General features: G+C 45.4%; 1 protein-coding gene across 1 annotated transcript in view; it reads left to right on the top strand.

Moving 5' to 3' along the window:
- PRCP (prolylcarboxypeptidase) overlaps positions 1-20,005 on the top strand; it is a 514,316-nt gene that overhangs the window by 427,008 nt on the left and 67,303 nt on the right. The window contains exon 7 of the mRNA XM_069639880.1: positions 7,446-7,610. Coding sequence (XP_069495981.1) covers positions 7,446-7,610 — 165 coding nt within the window. The remainder of the gene's footprint in view (positions 1-7,445; positions 7,611-20,005) is intronic.

Consider the following 20,005-nt stretch of genomic DNA (forward strand, 5'->3'; position numbering starts at 1 on the left):
GAATTGTTAAAATGTTCAATGACCTATGGACTCAATAGAGTGGTCTACTTAATATATTAAGGGTAACAGCTATATCTGCAACCTATCTACTTCCTAGTTCACTGTGTAATGTACGGCAGATAGGAGGTAGTAAGTGGGCATGCTCATTTATTTGATTCACCAAATTATGGTGAATTGCTCTTTGAGGTGTTTAATCTATGGGTCCGTAAAAGTGCAGAGCGGACATCCAGTGATGTGCCTATAACTTCTGTCACCCACCAAAGAATGTCATCTGGTGAGTGGGAGTTTTCCAGAAAATTTGAGGGCAGGGATGCTGTTACATTCTTGGACCTGATCTTACATCTGTGCTCAGTAATCCTTTTGTGTATGAGACGGTTGGTTTGGCCAATATACTTGAACCCACACAGTGTGGGATGTTTTTACCCATGCATCCAAGCCCTACCATAAAACTGTGCGTTACTGGCATTGAAAACATCATGATGGCCAGAACTCCCCAGAAAGTGCACAGGGAAAACGTGAAGAATAGGCTGCCACCCATTTTTGCCTATGTTGTGAGCAGAGGGCACTGCCTAAAACCACCATTGGGCTACACACACAGTAGCCTGAAACCATTGGGAATGGCAATGCTGATTGCCAAAAGCAACCCAGAACTGTGGGGAATTCATTTTCCTAATGTCAAAAATGGATGCAATACCGGTGCTCACCACTATCAGAAAGCCAGCGTTTTAAAACCACCAGACTTTTGTGTAAAACTGAACAGATGAACCAAAACCAGGCCAAGGAAAGACTTGCTAAGAGGTGGATACAATGTAAAACTATATTCTGAAATGACTTGAAGGAAGTAATTATTTAATGTATATATAAAAAATAGCTGCATGTAAATTGGATTGGAATGTAGAAAACTGGGAACTAAAGTGACATTTAGCTGAATTCTGCCTGACAACTACCCCCGACAGGAGAAACCGGCTCAGCCACTCTTCCCAGGCCTAGCTGCATCCTGCTGCCCCTGCCAAAAGGAGATGACACCTCTCTGATTGGGTTTGGGGAGGAACACTTAGGGACTGCAGGAAGTTGAACAAAGCCCTGTCCTGGACTCAGGCAAATGTTATATTGGGGGGGTCGTAAAATGGCTTCCTCTTGGGAGAAACTGGGAGGGGCAGTGCCTCTGCTAGCAAGCTGAGCTTGAGGGAAGTGGACAAACCAGAAACTCCACCATGTGCTTGGGGGAAACCACACCCCTTTGGCCCAGAGCATAATTTTAAAAAGATGGATAATTCATAGTACGGACCTGTCAAAATTATATAATTAATACCATTATTCTTGTGATTTTTCGGTGCACATTTTAAGAGGTGTTAGGACCCTGTGGTGTATTCTGGGGGGTTGCTAGCGGAAAATAGGGTCTTACTCCAAATGTCTGCATGTTAAAAATCTGACACTTCATCAATTAATGTCCATAATCCTTGCGCACATTGGTGTCATTTTTGGTAAATGTCCGATATTGGTAAACCGACCAAAAAGCGCAAAATGTTGTCATTTCTGAATCCCAGCTCGCAGGAACATGGGGCTTGAACAGAGACCTGTCTTCATTTATCTGTAATATGTACATGTAATGTCAACCACTTGTGTATCTGGGAAATATGTATTTGAATCAAATATAGATTTGTGGGCATATTGACCAGGGGAGGAGCCTCTGACCCATAAACAGACCTCATCATGATGACAATCCATTTCCTTCCCCCAATCATAGGAGAGGGGAGAATTGGGCCAATGACAAGTAGAGAGGGGCAGGCTCAGTTATGCCACGCACACACCCACTTTCTAAACACATAAAAGCAGACAGTGCAGGACAGGTGGGGACATTCACTTTCCACTTTCTTGCGGGACGCTTTGCCGGGAGACTCCAGACTTCAAATCCATCAACCTCCAGAGACCAGAGATCCAGAGAGACCAGAACTGTGCAGTGCTGAGAGCAGAACCAGAGACCAGACCGCTGTGAAGAACCGCTAGCAGAAGTCCAGCCAATCCTGACCCGATCGGTGACAAAGCCATTCCTGTCCAAAAGATAGTGCAAGTACTCTAGGACTGTGCCAGACTAATCTCTTAGTTTAAAATAATCTAATTAAAACTATTTTAACCTATTTAGAACTACCTCATAGGAATTGTGTGTCATTCTGTCCTTTTTAAAGCTGAAAACTGTCACCTGTCATTTTGAACTTTTAAATTTCAAATCCGAAAAACTACCTTCACAAAATCGTCCGTATCTCCAGAACCGTTTGTGCTAGGAGTGTAATTTAACTTTTATCTTAAAGCTAAGATTCTAGGCTTTCCAACGGACATAGAACCGACTCCTTATAGCGTCTCCGTAATTACGTTCGACGCACGCGATTAAATTTGCCACGATTTGACATTTTGCACAATTTCAGCCACGTGTAAAAATCAGCAGCTCCTTGCTTTCCTTTGCTAAAATTCGTTTTAACCTGCTAGTTACCCATAGATTATTGCTAAAGTGAGCCTGAACTAATATAAACTAGATATCACCCACCCTGAACCTCTAGAAGGAATTAAAAGCATTTTTAGCACATTTCTCACTTCATTGTCATCACATTCAAGGCATTTTGGGCCTGTGTTTCAAACTTCTACCTGTTTTCCTCTAAGCTTGCTGGGGGGGAACTGCATTTCGTATTGCATTTTGTTGGGATTCTTGAAGACTGTGTGCTCTCCTTCCATTTCTTACATTGCATAGGGGGGGGGGGAGTGAATTGTCAAGGAAAAGCGATTACATTGTCTTTTGTTGAAGCCATATCAAGTTATTTTCTGTACTGCATTTCATTCATCATTGCGTTTCCTTGAACCATATAAAGCATTCTTTCCCACCTTATTCTTCTGTTCCTATTCATAAGTAACCAAGAACTGTGCTACTGTAGGATTACCTCTTGCTGATTACTGCTCATATTCACAAGTGTACTATCCATTATCAATTTATTTATAGAAGTGTGATATATATATTGTTAAATTTTTCAAATAAACCTTTTAAATTTGCAAAACAAATCTACTTCTTCGCTCAGCGGGGTCAGGGGGATTCTAAGAGAGGGGTGTTATACAAGGGTTCATCATCCAGATTATAATTTGCCATAAAAATATATAAATAAGGGCTTCCCTTGGGCATCCCAGACAAGGCACTGACTTAGTGGGATTGCTTGATTGGAGTCACTTACAACAGGCATTGTTTGCAATAAATTATATCTGCTTTCTTACAATTAGAAAAGTATCTGAACATTCATTTGTTATCCTTCACACAGAAAGATTTCATTTTCTTGGTGTATCTACAGAACGTGCAGGTGCCGCATGGGTGATGGCCCACCACTGGTCTTAAATTCTAGAGCGTTGTCTTAACTTTTGGTTTTTCAGACTAGTTTGCCAAAATGCATTGAATTTGGTTATCCCCAAGATCACTGGACTGTACTTTGGCATTACACTTAGATCTCAGAGAGAAGTGATTACATCCCTGGGGACCATGTCTCAAGCATAAACCATCACAACATTGAGTGCATGACTTTTCAGGATCTACGCCCCACTCCAGTAATACGATGGACTAGAATTGGAGCATATCCCACACTTGGGTTCTCCCACCCCTTGCTAAAGAATGCAAAGCTACAATGAGTGAAACCCACACTAAAAGTCCAAAACAAGTGCGTTCATAGAAGAGTGCATTTCTGGAGCTGAATGACTATTGGTTTGTATGGATCCAGCATGTCTTGAGAACTAATGGCACCCATTTGGATTAACCAAGCCCATAGAATACGTCCAAATTAAATGGGGACAAATAAAAATAAGGAGGTAAGGAGCAACAAAAGTATTGCATCTTGAAACATCACTATTTAGAAGAGAATCATACCACCAAAAAGTAGATCAATAGTGTGTTCAGGGTATAAGATCATCCTCTTAAGGTTAGGCAAACCGAGAATCTTAATCTTTTCTCAGCTAGCTGAGTGGTAACTGTTGTCGAGCAGTCAGTCATCTGCCAACTAGACAGCAATACAGGATAACAAAGTATTATTGAAAAAAGGAAATGTCCACAAAGATATTGTGAAAATGTTTTTTCTCTTGTAAATGATACGTGAAGGTGTTCATGCTTGTTTCAGGTAATAAATGCTGGCTCAAAAAGCCTCCAAGTATGATGCGCTATTCATGTTCTAAGTATCCTCCTCATGCATGTAAAGGATTACTTGATATTGATGCCCATGCAGCGGGGTTGTGTAGTCCTTTCCAGCAGAGCAGAGTCTGCGCTCAGCGGTGGTGAACATGGGTGCATTCACCAGATTGCAGGAAGCAAGGGAGCGGAACCACGTATTACATATGGTTTATTTAACCAGGGAGATAAGGGCACCTTACAAAGGCATTGCTACTGCAGGCCTTGGGCTCTGCCAGTTACCAGGTACATGTGCTCTTGCCTCTTTAAAGACTAGGTTAGGACAGTGAGCAGGTACAGCCATACTCCTGAGGGCACGCAGTTTGGGACCTGAGACACTGCTGTAGGTCAGGATTCAGTTAGGGGTCTAAGTCTTGAGCTCAATTTGAGTGCTGTTATCAGCGTCCCTTGTTTCTGCCTCATCATGTCAGATTCATTGATGTACCAAGCAAGAAAGGTTTCCTTGGGAGCTGGGTATTGTAATGAACTCATAGAGGTAACAGTAAAGACAGACACAAGTGATCACAGTTTAAGGGTATTTATTGAACTTTATAATGGGCGAGGTAAGCACCTAATCTAAACCTAAATCTGAGATGGGAGCAAGCTATGACCATCAAATAATAAGGCAATGCTAGTGGCGTCTTGTCAAATAAAAAGAGCCTATACTAAAAAACCTATTGCCAATCCTTACTGCTAAATTACAAAAAGAGTGGGATAATGTTCACCAGAAAAGAAAGAAGTGTTCACAAAATTATAAGTCGGGATGGTATGGCGGGGTCTCCCTTCCCCACATTTTAAGCACTGGACAAGTTCAACGATTTCAAAACCTTCCGAGGCTAAGTTTCTTTCTTGATGAAGTCTCTTGCCCTAGAAGGCCTGCTAATTCAAAATGACAAACAAAAGTTCTCTGTGATCTTGCACCTTGGGCAATTGCTCTTCGCCCCCCCCCCCCCAGGATCTCCCTCCGCCGGGCTCGGATCCTCCTTGCAGCTTGGACCTCCATCAGTCGGGTTTACTACAGCCTTTCTTTTACACAGTTTAAGTATTTCTAACAGTTCCTGTATTGCTCATTTTCATCAGAAAGCAGGGTTGTTCTTCTCATAGCTTTCGTTTGGCATCCCTCTGTCTTGTGGTTGTATCTTAACAATTTTGTTTGCTATTTGTGCCAAATAGTGCATGTTAAAGCCCACGTGCAAGTAAAATTAATATATGAAAGGATGCACATTTCTATTTTTAGAGTGGGTTTTGAATTCTCGCATAACTATAAAATAAAAACTGTGCCAAAGTGTAAATCACTTGGAGCTAGTCACACCAATCAAAAAAAAGTGATACAATTTTTTTTTTGGGTTGGGCAATTTCACAAATACATTTTTTTTTTAAATGATTGCAATACCATGCATTTTAAGGCCAATTGGTCTGGTGCTGTGCATATGTGGAATTAACTCATCAGGTGCCATTACTGTAGCGGTTGAAGCTCTACTTGGCAAATGATGGTTGCACATATCGGGCTGTACAGTGCTTAACGTGGTACCTATCAGAGCTCTCCGAGCAGATGGCTCAGAATTAAATGGCATGCCTCTCATATGGGTCTAGTCTGTGTTGAGAAAGTTCCAATCTCACTGCTGGGTCTAGCAGGCCATTCACTCTTTCAAAGTTGACAGTTTAGTGCCATAATATAGGGCAATAAAACCTGTTTTTGCAGTACTTAGAAATGGGAGGAATTTGGCATCAAGGGCCAAGTCGGAACACAAAATATAACATGCATATGAGGTATTCGCTACCATTGAATGGTATTCAAGAGGTGTCTGAGGCTTAATGGTGCATATGATGGAAGCCATTAAACATATGACTTTACATTTGCGGCCTATACCATGCTTGAGATAGCAACTGTTTTTACTGTAGCATTTGCGTCTCGGCCTCCTATGACAGCATCTAGGCATGTGAGGCTGCACATTACATTTGGTGATTAAATAATGCTTGTGAGAAATTAACTCTGCCTACCCACCCCTTGGTGCATCCAATACACAAATAAGCATGATCACAATCCATAAATCGAGATTGACAAATTCAGGGGGCAGTACAGGTGCAAATGACAAACCCTAATGACAAACCTGGCGAGAATCCCACAGATTATAAAAGGCTTTTTGAAAGCACAGTGGTGTTTTGTTTGGTGAGGGAGATTGCACCATGCGTTTGGAAGGAATTACCAATTTTGCAAGGAGAAAGATTGAAGAAACAAAGTAGCGAGGAGCAGGTGGGGCGACGGGAGAGGAAAAGGTTATCAGAGAAAGGAGGTTAAGGAGAGGAAGGAGAAGGTTGGGGAAGAACATCAGGTGGTAGTTGGAAGAAATCAACCAACGGTTAGCATAGAATAGCAAGCGGAGATTGGATGACATCAGGTGGAGGTTGGAAGTCATCACAAGAAGTTTGGAGGTTACCAGATGGAGGATGGAGGATGGAGTAGTAGAACATCAGGAAGAGATTGGATCAGAATGGCAGGAGGCGGTCTGACCAGAATATCAAGAGGAGGTGGTAGTGAGGAGTCAGGAGAAAGAGCAATAGGCTAGCAAAGCCTTAGCTAGCCTGAACAGGAAGGCATGAGAGGGCATGCTTGGCCCAAATCTGTGGGTATTGTTGAGACTCCAATCTGAATGGGTTAAATCCATGGTGGAAGGAGGAACTTACTCATGATGTGGTGTCAAGAAGGAAGCGGGTCAAGAGGAGTAGTAGACCCTTAAAAAGAGAGTTGATATTTGAATGATTGAAGACACTACCGGAGAAGGGAGTCATTCTCCTGGCTCTGAAAATTAAAGAAACAGTTTCTTTTGATCAAGAGACGTTGGGGGAAGGGAGGCTTCTCCTGGTCCCGAAAGTTGACGGTTGTAAAGATCTGTTGGGGCCACAACCCAGGGCAAGAGAGTAAATCGCGCACTGGAACCCTGTTTACCAAAGCACATCTACCCAACTATCACTTAAATGCACTCATTTAGGTCAGGAACTAATCAGATGTTTAATTGTTCATATCTAACCTTCAAGGTCAGTATGTTTCTTTAGTTGGTAATTTTGTAATGTTTGCCTGGTGTTGGGTATAGGAATGTAACCAATACTTTCTGAACAATATTTTTGACGGCTGCTAGGGTATGTGATTGATGTTTCATATTGTCATTATGTTTTAGCTACATTTTTGCACAGCTTAGAAATGTAAATTTTATGAGCTCATGACCCAGAATGTAATGTTTATTCCATGATTCTTCAGGTAGTTTGCAAGTTTTTGAACGATCCCAGTCTCGATGATAAAGCACTACTGAAGAATATATTCAAGGCTGTTAATGTTTACTACAATTATACAGGGAACACGCAGTGTTTGAATATATCTCAAGCAGCAACAGTGAGTCTTGGGGACCGAGGCTGGAGTTATCAGGTAAATCTATCATTTTTGTTCTTTGATGAAGAATGTAAAGAATAATCTTTGCGCATAGAAAGAGGTCATACCATGTCAGGAATATTGTGAGGTTTGTGTTGTGCATTTAATATTTAAGTGATCACTAGTTGTACGCAGTTTAATCTTGCAATTGTTTCCCTCTTCATAGGAACCATAAGTGCAATTGTGTCCTTAGACCATGAGCAGTGGGTCAGCATGATGGTCTTAAAAATACATGCATAAATTGTCAATACATTTACCAAATACTGATGGGTCTTTGCTCCAGAATTTCCTTCCACAGTGCTCCGAATGGGACCATGTGTGCAAAGCAACAGAGGAATCTTATGTGCAGCACGGCTACACCTAGGCGCAGGCTTCTCCCAGCTTATTAATGCACCAGATTCCAAACACCCAGTTCGTTCCATCTGCTTAACTAATCTAGCACTTCTTCCAGAGTTGTCATCCACTTTAAATGCATCTTGATTTGAACGGTTTGGGATTTTTTAATGAAAAGGGCATGTTTTATTATGTTACATAAACTTGCATAGCGCACAAAAAAAAACAACCCTTGAACCCACTACTCCCCCAGAACTACCATCCTTTTTCCAATACGCGTTTCATTGCCAAACTGATTGACAGTGTGGCTTGCAAACAGCTTGGCCAATTTGCCGAAGCGAGCAACCTCCTTACCTAGCGTAATCAGGCTTCAGACCATTAAGGGGAACAGAATCTTTCCTAGTCTCTATCTGGGACGACCTAAAAAGAACAGCCGATGCAGACGGCTTCGCGTTTCTCATCCTGCTAGACCTCTCCATAGCCTTCGATACCATTGATCACTCAATTCTATTAGTCAGACTACAAACATTAGGAATCAAAAGCACAGCCCTGTCGTGGAACTCATCCTTTATCTCTAATCGGTCGCAAATCATGCACCTCGACCAGTTCACATCCATATCACAAGTATGTAAAAGTGTTCCCCAAGGATCATCCACATCGCCCCTAATCTTCAACTTCTACATACAACCCATCCACGCAATTATTCGCTCGTACAACCTTACCTGCTACAACTACGCAGATGATACACAGATCATCCTCACCCTAAATTCCAAAGGCTCAGGCAGCCCAGATCTGTCATCCTGCCTCTCCGACATTGACCACTGGATGACGACCAACCACCTCATTCTCAACCCTGGGAAAACCGAAATCCTAGTCTGTGGGCAAACATTGCTCCTCCCCTAACCAATCCCGTGGCCCAAACCACTAGGACCTGCACCATCTAACGTGGTGAAAAACCTTGGATGTAAGTTGGACTCAGACCTATCCCTCACACATCACACCAACAGCGTATCCAAAACCTGCTTCTTCCACCTACGTATTCTCAGGCAGATGTTCCCCTACCTCACCTATCCCTGCTGTTTGTCGGCCATCAACTCCATCGTCCTTTCCTGCTTAGACTGCGCAAACTGCCTCTCCCTAGGAGCCCTGGCATCCCAACTAAGGCAACTCCAAAGAATCCAAAACGTGGCAGCACGCCTGCTCATTAATCTGACCGCCAGAGAATACATTAGCCCTACCCTGAGAGTCTTCCACTGGCTCCCTATTGCTCGATGCACCACCTTTAAACTCATGTGGATCACCCACAGCGCAGTCCACAACACCGGCCCGGAATTCCAATGAGATAAAATTGTCTGCTACCAACCTTCCAGGAATATCCGATCTCGCACAGCATTTCACCTAGTGGTCCCATCCCACAGCTCAACAATGCTAGGCGGATCCTACTTCTCAGTACAAGTGCAAATCATCTGGAATTCCCTACCCCTGCCCATTCGTAACACTGAAAACCACCTGAAATTCAGGAAGGCCCTTAAAATCTGGCTTTTCCCAATAGTCTCCTAATTCAATGCACCCTGAGAACACACCACTAATAATCTCCCCACCACCAATCGCAACACAGGGGCTGGCAGCTCTGAGTTGTTTCACCTGACACACCACCTCCAATTGCTCAGCACACTACCAACCAACAAGCACCCCCGGTAAGCTAGCAGCTTTCATTGGGCACACTTGAACCACTTTCAACCCACCACAACAACACTCCTAGCCGACAAGCACTCCAGGTAAGCCAGCCGTTTTCTCTGTGGCACACCCGCAACTTCCTGTCCGCGCTTCCCGCCCGTCGGTCCACATGAGAGACCATGAACATTGACATAATTAGCCCAGGGTAGCACACGCCCATTACTAAGGAATCCCTGCAATTGTTAACCTGCATCGCTGACTCAGGGAATTCCCAATACTAGCAATCTCAGACTACAAATTTACTCCCAAATCTAGGTATAACAAACCATCGATGACTGTTATATTACAGAAACCAAATGTACTACATGCTGAAACCTAGGCGTTGTGAACCCTAGACCTTTCTCATACTATACAGGATTCTCAAATAAAGGTGTAGCCTCTGTCTTTACTATATGATAAAACCTACTGCTTTGTGATACCTAGGCCTCTCTCCCACTATACAGGAGTCACAAATCTAGCTGTAGCCCCCATCTTAGTTTAATATATGCTGAAGCATACTGCACTGTGAAACGTAGGCCTCTCTCCCACTACACAGGATTCTCAATCCTAGGTTTAGCCTCCATCTTAGTTTAATATACACTGAAACCTGCTACATTGTGAAACATAGGCTCATTGGTATAGGACTCTCAATTCTAGACCTGGACAAATATCGCCCCAGCCAAACAATATCGCAGCTTACGTTACGTATATCTCACACTGCTAGTGTGTACACAGGCCGCAGGCACGGCAAAGCATACATGCATGATAAAATACAGCTATGGCTAAGCACATCCGGTCTAGCAACACACACAGCCGTCCAGACTGAAATACCTAACTTATCCCCCCACCTCTGCCACTAGCATATAGTGACTACCATCCGAACGGAATTTGGTATAGCTGAAGATGGTTTTCCATAGCCCTAAGAGTAGGTGGCAAGGAGTTCCACAGCTTAGCTATGGAGAAGGAGCGGCCACCAAACCTGGCAAGGTGAAACCGAGAGACTAAGATCAACCAGGAGTTCTGGGAGCGCAGGGCACGTGCGGGGCAATAATGTGGAAAAATTGTCCTGTAGGTACTCCGCGCCCCCACTCCATAGAATCCCCGGTAAACAATGCAGTGCAACTTGAATGAGATGCACTTGGATGCAGTCAGCCAGTGCAGTGACCAGAGCAGAGGGTAAATATGGGTCCCATAAGGCGTGTCTGTAGCCACCCGAGATGCCATATTCTGCAAGAGCAGAAGGTGCATAGTGTGGTAGAGTGGTTGAGCTAGAAAGAGGGAATTGCACTAGTCAATGTTGCTCAGAACGGGAGTCGCAACAACCGATGCCTGAAGATAGTGCGGCAGAAAAGGCAGGACTTCTGCAGGATTCTTAGTTGAAGGTGGATGGTCTGATAGACCACACTAATCTGGGCCTCGTTAGATGGAGAAGAAGTTGAAACTGGCATTTTTCCCCACAGGAACAGGTGTGGGTAGCGGGCCCTCTCTTCTCTAGAAACAGTATGATAGCTGTGCCTGAGGGTGGCCTTAAATCTGGGGGCTAGCCAGGGAATAGGGGTCTGCAAAGTGAAAGGGACAGCGAGGTGGTCTGACCATGTCAGCTGTCAAGGAGAAAAGAAAGAGACCAGTATATCATCTGCGAAAATGAGGTCCAGTGTGTTACCCAATGTGTGCATAGGTTCAGATACAAGCGGATTCAAAGCCAGGTCACTCATGGCAGAAGAGAAGGATCTTCCTCTGTTTTGTTGACTTTTTCTTGGTTTATTTTTGTGCCATTTTATGTCACATGTTTGGCTCCAAACAATGTTGTGGCTGTCCTGTACAGTGGTCTGAGATTCACCCACCCAATGTTGGTTTACATTACCTCAGCCTTCTTTCATTACTTTTGCCTGGCTGTGCCCTTTTTGACTCCCCGTTAGGTTGGACTCCCAATCCCAACCTGCACCTATATGTGGTGGGACTCTTTGACGTTAAAATATTTTGTGCTGAATGAGCGGAATGTAAGTTATCAAATCACAAGAAACCCGTAATCGGCAAACAGATGTTATTATGAGACAGCCTGTTCTTTTAATTCAAATGTACCCATAGACCGTGAATGTTTAGGGGCTTGCTAGAAGCTGCCTGCTTGTTATGACTCTAGAGATTGATTTAAGTACCTGGGCTGCGGTTGAAGTTCTAAAGCATGTTGTGAGACACTTTCCAGATGTCCTCCAGAGCTACTTCTGATCTCATGAAGACTATGTTCAGAATTCCATGTTGGGCTTCCCTGCAAGTGTCCATCATAGCAAGAAACCAAGACCAAAATGAGCCCATTGATATGTATTCCCTGTTTGTGAGAGGCTCTTTCTCCAAGTGGGAGTCTTGTGCCTGGAAATGGTCCTGCTCTACTTCTAGGAACTCTGCTAAGGTCATGACCAACTATACCACTTGGCAACCCGAAGCTAAAGGAGTTTGCATCACAGCACGTTTCTGTCCCTGCGGGTGCAGGGCCTACCAACCTTCCTTTGGCAACAACATTTTGACCTTAAAACACTAATGGCACAGAAGAAAAAGTTGTGGGATGTGACTAAAGATCAAAATCACCACAAAGAGCTTTGCGTCACTCATGTGCCGTATGTCCCATACTAGTGAAGGAACTTTAATCTATTATGTAGCAGGAAGAGCAGCCTTACAGGAAAAAGAAGTCTCCCTTGACCTGTGTCTAGGCCACCTAGACCCTCTGTCCATCCTTCAGTAACTTCCCGGATGTACTCCTGGGTTCCACTGACAAAGATGCTGTGACATCTGTCATGTTTTCGGATGAAGGCTCATCAGGCCTGTGTGAGCTTGCATGCATTCGTCTAGGTCATCATCTGCAACACCACAGGCTTTGACAGTGGGCACTTAAATACAAGCATCCATATCTGTCTCCAAGTACTAAGCATCTTTGATGAACACTGTGATGAGGCTCCATGGTCAGGTCTCTGAAGCCTCCATTTTTAAAGGACCATGGACCTTCGCTCACCCAAACAAGGATTGTACTACCTCTGCCCGCATGCAAATCATGTATGCACCCCCCACAACACAACTCAATGCAGGCGTAGAATTAAGGTACACTAAAAAGATCATGAATATGGAGAAAATGCTTTTAGTCACACATTCAGGAGGTTGTTCAGTGTACACCATCCGTACCAATGGCACTCCTTTATCGTTCTGTTTTATTTTTTTTATTCAAATTTTATTGAAATTTTCACAACAGTGCAAAAATCAGTACATTTGGATATTCAGGACATATGACCGCAATGTACGTTCGTCTCTCCCATTCCCCCCCAACGTTTTATATATTAACCATTTCAAAGAGGTTTTCCCCCCCCGCCCGGAACAGTGTACACTCTTGTCGTGTACGTTAAAATACTACGTAAGGTTGTGATTAGTGCATAGAGATTGTGCTGAAAATAACATTAAGCGTGGTTGCCCTTTTGTATCTTATTTGGAACAAATATAAAGGTCTCCTCTGGAGGTGAACATCACATGGCGGCCATCCTAGGGTACTAGGGGCTGTCCATTTCCCCGTCTATAGACTACATACAGTCTCAGGCACATATGCATTCACAAAGGCCCCCCACATCAGATCACATTGCATTGATTTTGAATGTAGGGCAGCGGTGATCTTTTCCATTACACAAATGTTCCTGGCCACATTGACCCACTCTCCCTTGGTCGGTACGCTCTTAGATTTCCATTGCATTACCAAGGCGGCACGAGCAACCAATAAAAGGGGGGGGGGAGGCAGCCAAACCTGTAATTCTTCGCCATTCATCTTCGTACCTTTCAAACCCAAATAAAGTCAATAGGGGTTTGGCTACCTGTTAGATTCCATCGAGGTCTTTGATCCTCCACAGGACTGCGTCCCAGAAGATTTTTATTCGGGGACAGCTCCACCACATATGCCAGTAATCAGCATTTTCTCCACATTCACACCAACATAAGGGGCTGATTGACTGGAACATCTGGGAGAGTCTGCGGGGGTCGCATTGCCATCTATGTAGCAATTTAATGGCGTGCAACTTATATTGACTTGCAATCGAGGCCTGTGAGGCATCCTTGCACATCCTTGCCCATATGTCCAAATCAATCTCATGGCCGAGGTCCCTCTCCCACCTATTCTTCAAATGCATGGTAGAACCCTTCCCAGCGTCTTTCAGTTCTCTGTATATAGCGGATATCCGCCCTTTCATTTCTGTTCTGGAGTTCAATAACTTCTCAAACGGAGTGATATCTCTACGGACTCTTTCCTTCCACTTGTCCCTAGACAGAATGCCTTTAAGCTGCAGGAAGTGAAAGACAGATAGGGGGCCTAGCCTCAAGGCTTATTCCAATTCCCCAATTGTAATGAAGGAGACGTCTCTCCACAGCTGGCCCACTCTCTCCAACCCAGCCTCATACCAGGACTGAAAACTCTCTCTAAGTTGGAGATATCCTCTCTAATACCCGGGGACCATATGTGGCTAAGAGGAGATGCATCCCATCCCTTTCCCTCCATATTTCCCACATCGTCCCCAGTATTGGGTGATCCCGTAGTCTCCGTATCAGTTTATTCCTCGGCACCCAAAGCCATTCAGAGACTGTTGCTGGGGCCCAGTAATGGTTGTCTACTGAGATCCATTGAGGCTCCTTTCGATTCCTTAGATGGGGAATCAGGATTCTTAATTGGCGGCCTTGTAGTACTTTCTCAGATATGGGAGGCCCGCTCCCCCTTTATCTTTAGGCAATGTTAAAGTCTCATAAGACTTACCTGCTTTCTTTCCCAGCCAGAGGAACTTCAATATTGCCCATTTAACCTTGTCAAAAAAGTGCTTCGGTATCTGTATAGGGAGCATCTGGAACGGGTAAAAGAATCGAGGGAGACATACCATTTTAATTGCGTTGAGCCTACCCAGCCACAATATTGCAAGTTTCTCCCATCTAGCCAGATCTGCATGGAATCTTAATAAAAGGGAGGGAGGAAATTGGCCTCATATAGTTAATTAATGTTGTTCATGACGTATATTCCTAGGTATTTTAGCATGATGTTTTCTACCAGATGGATTTGGCCCTGTTTATTTTAAATCCTGAGAGTGCACCATATTCTTCAATTAACTGGACTGCTCTGGGTATGGATGATGTGGGGTTCGTTATGTGCAGTAGTAGGTCGTCAGCATATAGGGCCACCTTATATTCTTCCCTGCCGCACCCATTTGCAGCCCTTCCACCTCACAGTCAGCCCTCATCTTCTGAGCAAGGGGCTCTAAGCAGAGTGCAAAAAGTATTTCCGAAAGGGGACATCCTGTCGAGTTCCCCTGCTCAGTCGAAACCAACGGGAGTATTCCCCATTCATGAATACCGATGCTTTAGGGGACGTATATGGCGCCTGTATACCCTTTCTGAATTTCGGTCCTATCCCTACCCTTTGGAGGACCACCATGAGAAAGCCCCATTCGACCCTGGTCATATTTCGAGACTCATTAATCAAATGTAAGGTCTTACTCATGATGTCAGCACCCTGCCTACCCATATAAATCCAACCTGGTCAGCATTTATCAGGCGGGGCATAAATGTCTCTAGTCTCGCGGGAAGGTGTAGATCTTCACATCTATATTCAACAGAGATATGGGGCGGTATGAACCACATTGTTTAAGATCCCGCCCTTCTTTGGGGATCACCTGGACAAGGGCACAAACAAATAATCAGGGGCGTTCCCAGTATCAAGGATCTCATTAAAGAGCTCGACCATACAAGGGAGAAGAGGGGATAGGAAGGAGTTGTAGAACCCAGCAGTGTATCCATCTTCCCCTGGGGGCCTTCCCAAGAGGTAGCCTCTTAATTGCATGTTTGATTTCTTCTTCCATGATCGGGGCATCCAAGGTGAGAGTTTCAGCATCTCAACTGATGTCAGATAATCTTCTGTACCCGGTTGTCTGGGGTCTACCTCTGATCTATACAACGTTTCTTAAAAGGTAGCGAACACCTCTGGAATTTCTCTCCCCGTTGGACTTTGAGGGCTCCCCCCCGTTCTCTATTTCCACAACCCTTTGTTCTGTACTTTGTTCTCTTCGTCTGGCCGCTAACAATGCACTTGCTTTGTCCCCCTTTTCATAAAACCTCTGTCGCAGAAGTTGTAACTTCCGGACTATTTGTTCCTCCTCAAGGAGTCTGATCTCGTCCCTTTTCCGCTTGGCCTCTAGAATCTTATTGGACCTCCCCTCTTCAGTTCCCTTTACTTCCTCATCCAGATGACTTATCTCCTTCCTAAGTTTCCCTTCAACAACGGCTCTTTCCCTCTTTTTACCCTCACCGTCTATGATTAGGATTCCCCGCAACGTTGCTTTTCCTGCCTCCCACACCGCCATTTTGGAGATCTCTCCCGTATTATTGGTCTTAAAATATTCATTAATCTCGTGTTCCATCTCCGTCTTAAAGACAGGTTCTTTCCAGATAGACTCATTGCACCTCCATCGTCCCCCCTGTTTAGATATGTCGACCGTAACCATATTGTGGTCGGACCAGGTAACCGGTACAATCTCGGAACTTCCGACTGCATCATTTACTTCCTCTGACAAACAGAGTCAATCCTGGTGAACATATTGTGAGGGGCAGAATAGAAAGTGTACCCTGTTTTCTCCAGGTGGAGCACCCTCCATGTGTCTCGTAAACGGTATGTTTCCATCATATCTATCACTCCTGTGTGACCCCCTGCACCCGTCTACTGGCTCCTTTGCATTGGGGTTACCCGCCCTCCTATCCAACCTTGGGTCAGCCCATAAGTTAGTCTCCTCCAAGGAGGATATGTCCCATTGCTTCTAACATGATTTTGGGAATCGTTTGGTAAGGAATCGGGACCGACCCGAGGTCGGGGAGTATTCTGTGGCAAATGCGATGGTTGCTTTTCTTATGAAACCTACTACAAGTAGAGCTCTCCCTTCTACATCCACGCATATCTTTATAAGTATAAAGCCTAAGCTTTTCCTGATGAGTATCTCTAACCCCCCATCTTCCTCAGGGGGCCAGACCCCCAGTACTCCGTCCCCAGTCTCATGCTAAGAATCCTTCGTTCTTCTCCACAGGCAAATTTGGTTTCCTGCAAGAACAGGACATCAAGCCCAGCTCTGCGAAAATCTCTACATACTAGGGATCTGTTGGTAGGGGAGTTCAGGCCTTTTGTGTTCAGAGTCCCCACCCTGAGGAGACCTCCTCTGTGTCTAATTTAACCGCCATTCCTCATAACGTGTATCAAGTGACCCCTCGACGGCGGTCGGCAACAAGCATAAAATGCAACATCCGCACCCACACCATTTTGTCACTTAACAGGAATTCTGTTCCTACCCTTTTACCCTCCCCTTATGCCTCCCTTACCCCCTTTTTCCCCCCCCTTTCCCTCCTCTCCCTCCCTCCCCTGTCGGCATCTGATCTGACCCAGCTGAATTCACTGGGTTAGTGCCGGACCACAGGCGGAAGTTATTACCTCACGGCCCCCTGCACAAGAAAATCACAATAACATTTGATTTCCATTCCCCCCCCCCAAACCACCAGCATTAATACTACGCAGTGAACATACATTTCCCATTGAAGTTCAGCCACCTTGACCTGCTCTACTTCCCCATCACGAGCTGCCCACTGTGATAAATTCGTACCTGTACCCAAGCCTGTCTACAACGGGGAGGGAGGGGTCAGACTCGGTCATCACCAACCGAACATCTTTCCTTTGTCATCTAAGGAGCCTCGAACCTCAGATTCCCGGGGCTATGGGGTGGTTACTTTGAGGGGGGCCTCAGCTATGTATCAGGGGGTGTTTCTGTGCAGGGACAGATGCACGATCACCCCAAAAGTAACCATGCGTGTTTCTGAGTACTAAGGTCCCTGCAAGGTCAAGTGATGTCATTTGGGAAACGTGTTACAGTGTCGTTTATAATCAGCCCTCCTCCTCCGGTTAGGCGTTTCCTCTTCAGAATTTCCTCAAGCCTTTAACGCGCCTTCTTCTTGGACCTTGGATATGCCACTGTCTTCCACTTTGTCCCTCCTCTCTCTGTTCACTCCCCTCAGTATGGTTGTCCAGTAATTCTGATATATAGGTCTTGATGTTCCTCTCGGACCTCAGTCGTTCTTTTTTGCCTTCATTCTCAAATGAGAGGGAGAAAGGGTAGCCCTATCTATAGCGGATTCCGTGTTCTTTCAACCATTTCATGATAGGGAGGTACATTCGCCTCAGAGCGAGGGTCAGGGAGGATAGGTCTTGAAAGATCTTGATCTGCGCCTCTCCAAGAGCGACCGGGCCACTGCGGTTGGCTCTGTCAAGGATTCTAGCCCTGTCTTAATAGTCATGGAAGTGGGCCAAGCCCGATCTTGGGTCCGCCTGGTGGTCCTCCCGCTCTATGTATCAGCTCTGTTTTTGGGTCATCTATCACATCATCCTCAAATAAGCTTCATTATGTGGAGTGTTTTCTTGAGGTTGCTCTCCGACTCCCCCTCTTGTTCCTGGATGGCGAATAAGCGTAGATTATTCTGTCTCTCACGATTCAGTAAGTCATCCATTATTAGGCGACATTCTTCTTTTGTGTTTTATCTCCGCAATTCTATGGTCCATTTCAGTTTCAAGAGTATTCGGAAAGGTCTGGTTATTTTCAACTCCCTTGAGTCTCTCTTCCATCTTGTCCATTTGTTGCGTGATCCTATCGATGATCCCCCCCACCCCTACATTAGCTCCCATGTTCTTAATCTCGTTTAATATGGCTGCCACATCGCCTTTGGTAGCTGCTGCTTTGGTTCCTGAGGTGGCCATGGTTATGTCTTGGGGGGCCTCGAGTGAAGGGGGCAGCGGGGAGAATGCAAACTCTGCTAATTTCGGTTTTTGCGTCCATCGACCTAAAGACAGGCTCCTTGGTTGAGGTTTGAGCTTACTAATAAATGATGGGGAGAAGAGTCCTTTCCCTGCGTGTCACGAGTTGGGTATTGCAGGTTCATCCAAGGAGCGATGTATGCTTTTATGGAGGGTTCTTGGCAGGGAATGCGCTCTCCGCTCTGAGTTCAGTGCGGAAGTCCCAGCCTGTGGTTGCAAAGGTCGCCGCTCCCCAGAATCTCCGGGTTTCTTGTCACATTGTCCATCGCTGTGCCCGTGGATGCACTATCACCTCTGGCGGTGCACTAGGCATTGGCGTAGTCTGGGTTTTGTGCCTCTTCCCAGCAGGTTGTCTGTGGAGGAGGGCACATGCCCCAAGAACGGGGGGCCCAACCCTCTCAGTGCCAGATAGAAGTCAGGAACGTGGGACCCAAGTTGGGCCGTTGGGGTGCGTCAGATAGGAGAGTCTGTAAGTGCACCTTCTCAGGTCCTCACTCGTAGGACTCCCTGGCAGATGGAGATGCTTGTTCTATGATTAACCACTTAATGGACGTTCGTTTTTCAGCTTGTCAATGGCCCATCTGGTAGCAAAGTTTCCGTAGAGGAGGGCACAACCCTCTATTAGTGACTCCGATTGTACATCGCTTTGTCTCCCGTGCGGGGTGTGCAATCCGGGTTCCACCTCGTGGCGCACAGGGTCATATACGTGATGCAATCTCCTGGGTACTATGTGTCCTGTCTTTTATGCCTAGATGGTAATAGGTCCGCCTAGTCCGGGGATGGGACAGGTCCACCACTTCTTCAGGGTGGAGCCCTCGACTAGTGCTTTAAAGCAGTTGTGCGGTTCGCCACCCTTCTGCGGGAACAGATTTGGAAGGAGGGCACACGCTTGATCCGTGAGGGCCCAACCCTTCCACCATAAATGTAGAGCTTATTCAGTTCTTCCATTGGTAGTTTGGTTAAAAGTGGATGTACCACCAATCCAATAGAGGGAGGTGATGGTTCAAGTCTCTGAGGGTCGCACTCTAGCTCGCGTGTTAGGTCAACCGGCTACTCACTCGGCATATACTCTAATGGGAGCCTGCTTTGTTCAATGGGGGCTGTTCACTGGCGTCTATCAATGGTAGGCAGGCCGGAGGAGGGCACACGCCCCTGTTTCGGGGGCCCAACCCTCCAGATAGTCTTAGTATATGCCTCAATAATACCTTCAAGTTGTGAGGATTTATTGTAATGGTGCTAATTCAGGTACAGTGGCAGTCCAGGGTAGCAGAGCTCCAGAATGGTTCCAGGAGCACGTTCTAGCATGCTTCTGACTCGCATAAATGTTGCTTTTCGGTTCAGGCCTGCCCATCGCAAGCCAGGGGGGCAAGCAGTATTTTGTAATGTTCGCAAGTGGTATGCTATTTTTAATCACCGGGCACACCTTATAGAATTGGTTCTGCCAAGGTAGGCAGGTTTTCCTGACAGTTCCACTTATATGGGGCTGGTGGGT

This window comes from Ambystoma mexicanum, chromosome 7q, assembly GCF_040938575.1.
Source record: "Ambystoma mexicanum isolate Mex_15411 chromosome 7q, UKY_AmexF1_1, whole genome shotgun sequence".
Classification (NCBI taxonomy): Eukaryota; Metazoa; Chordata; class Amphibia; order Caudata; family Ambystomatidae; genus Ambystoma; species Ambystoma mexicanum.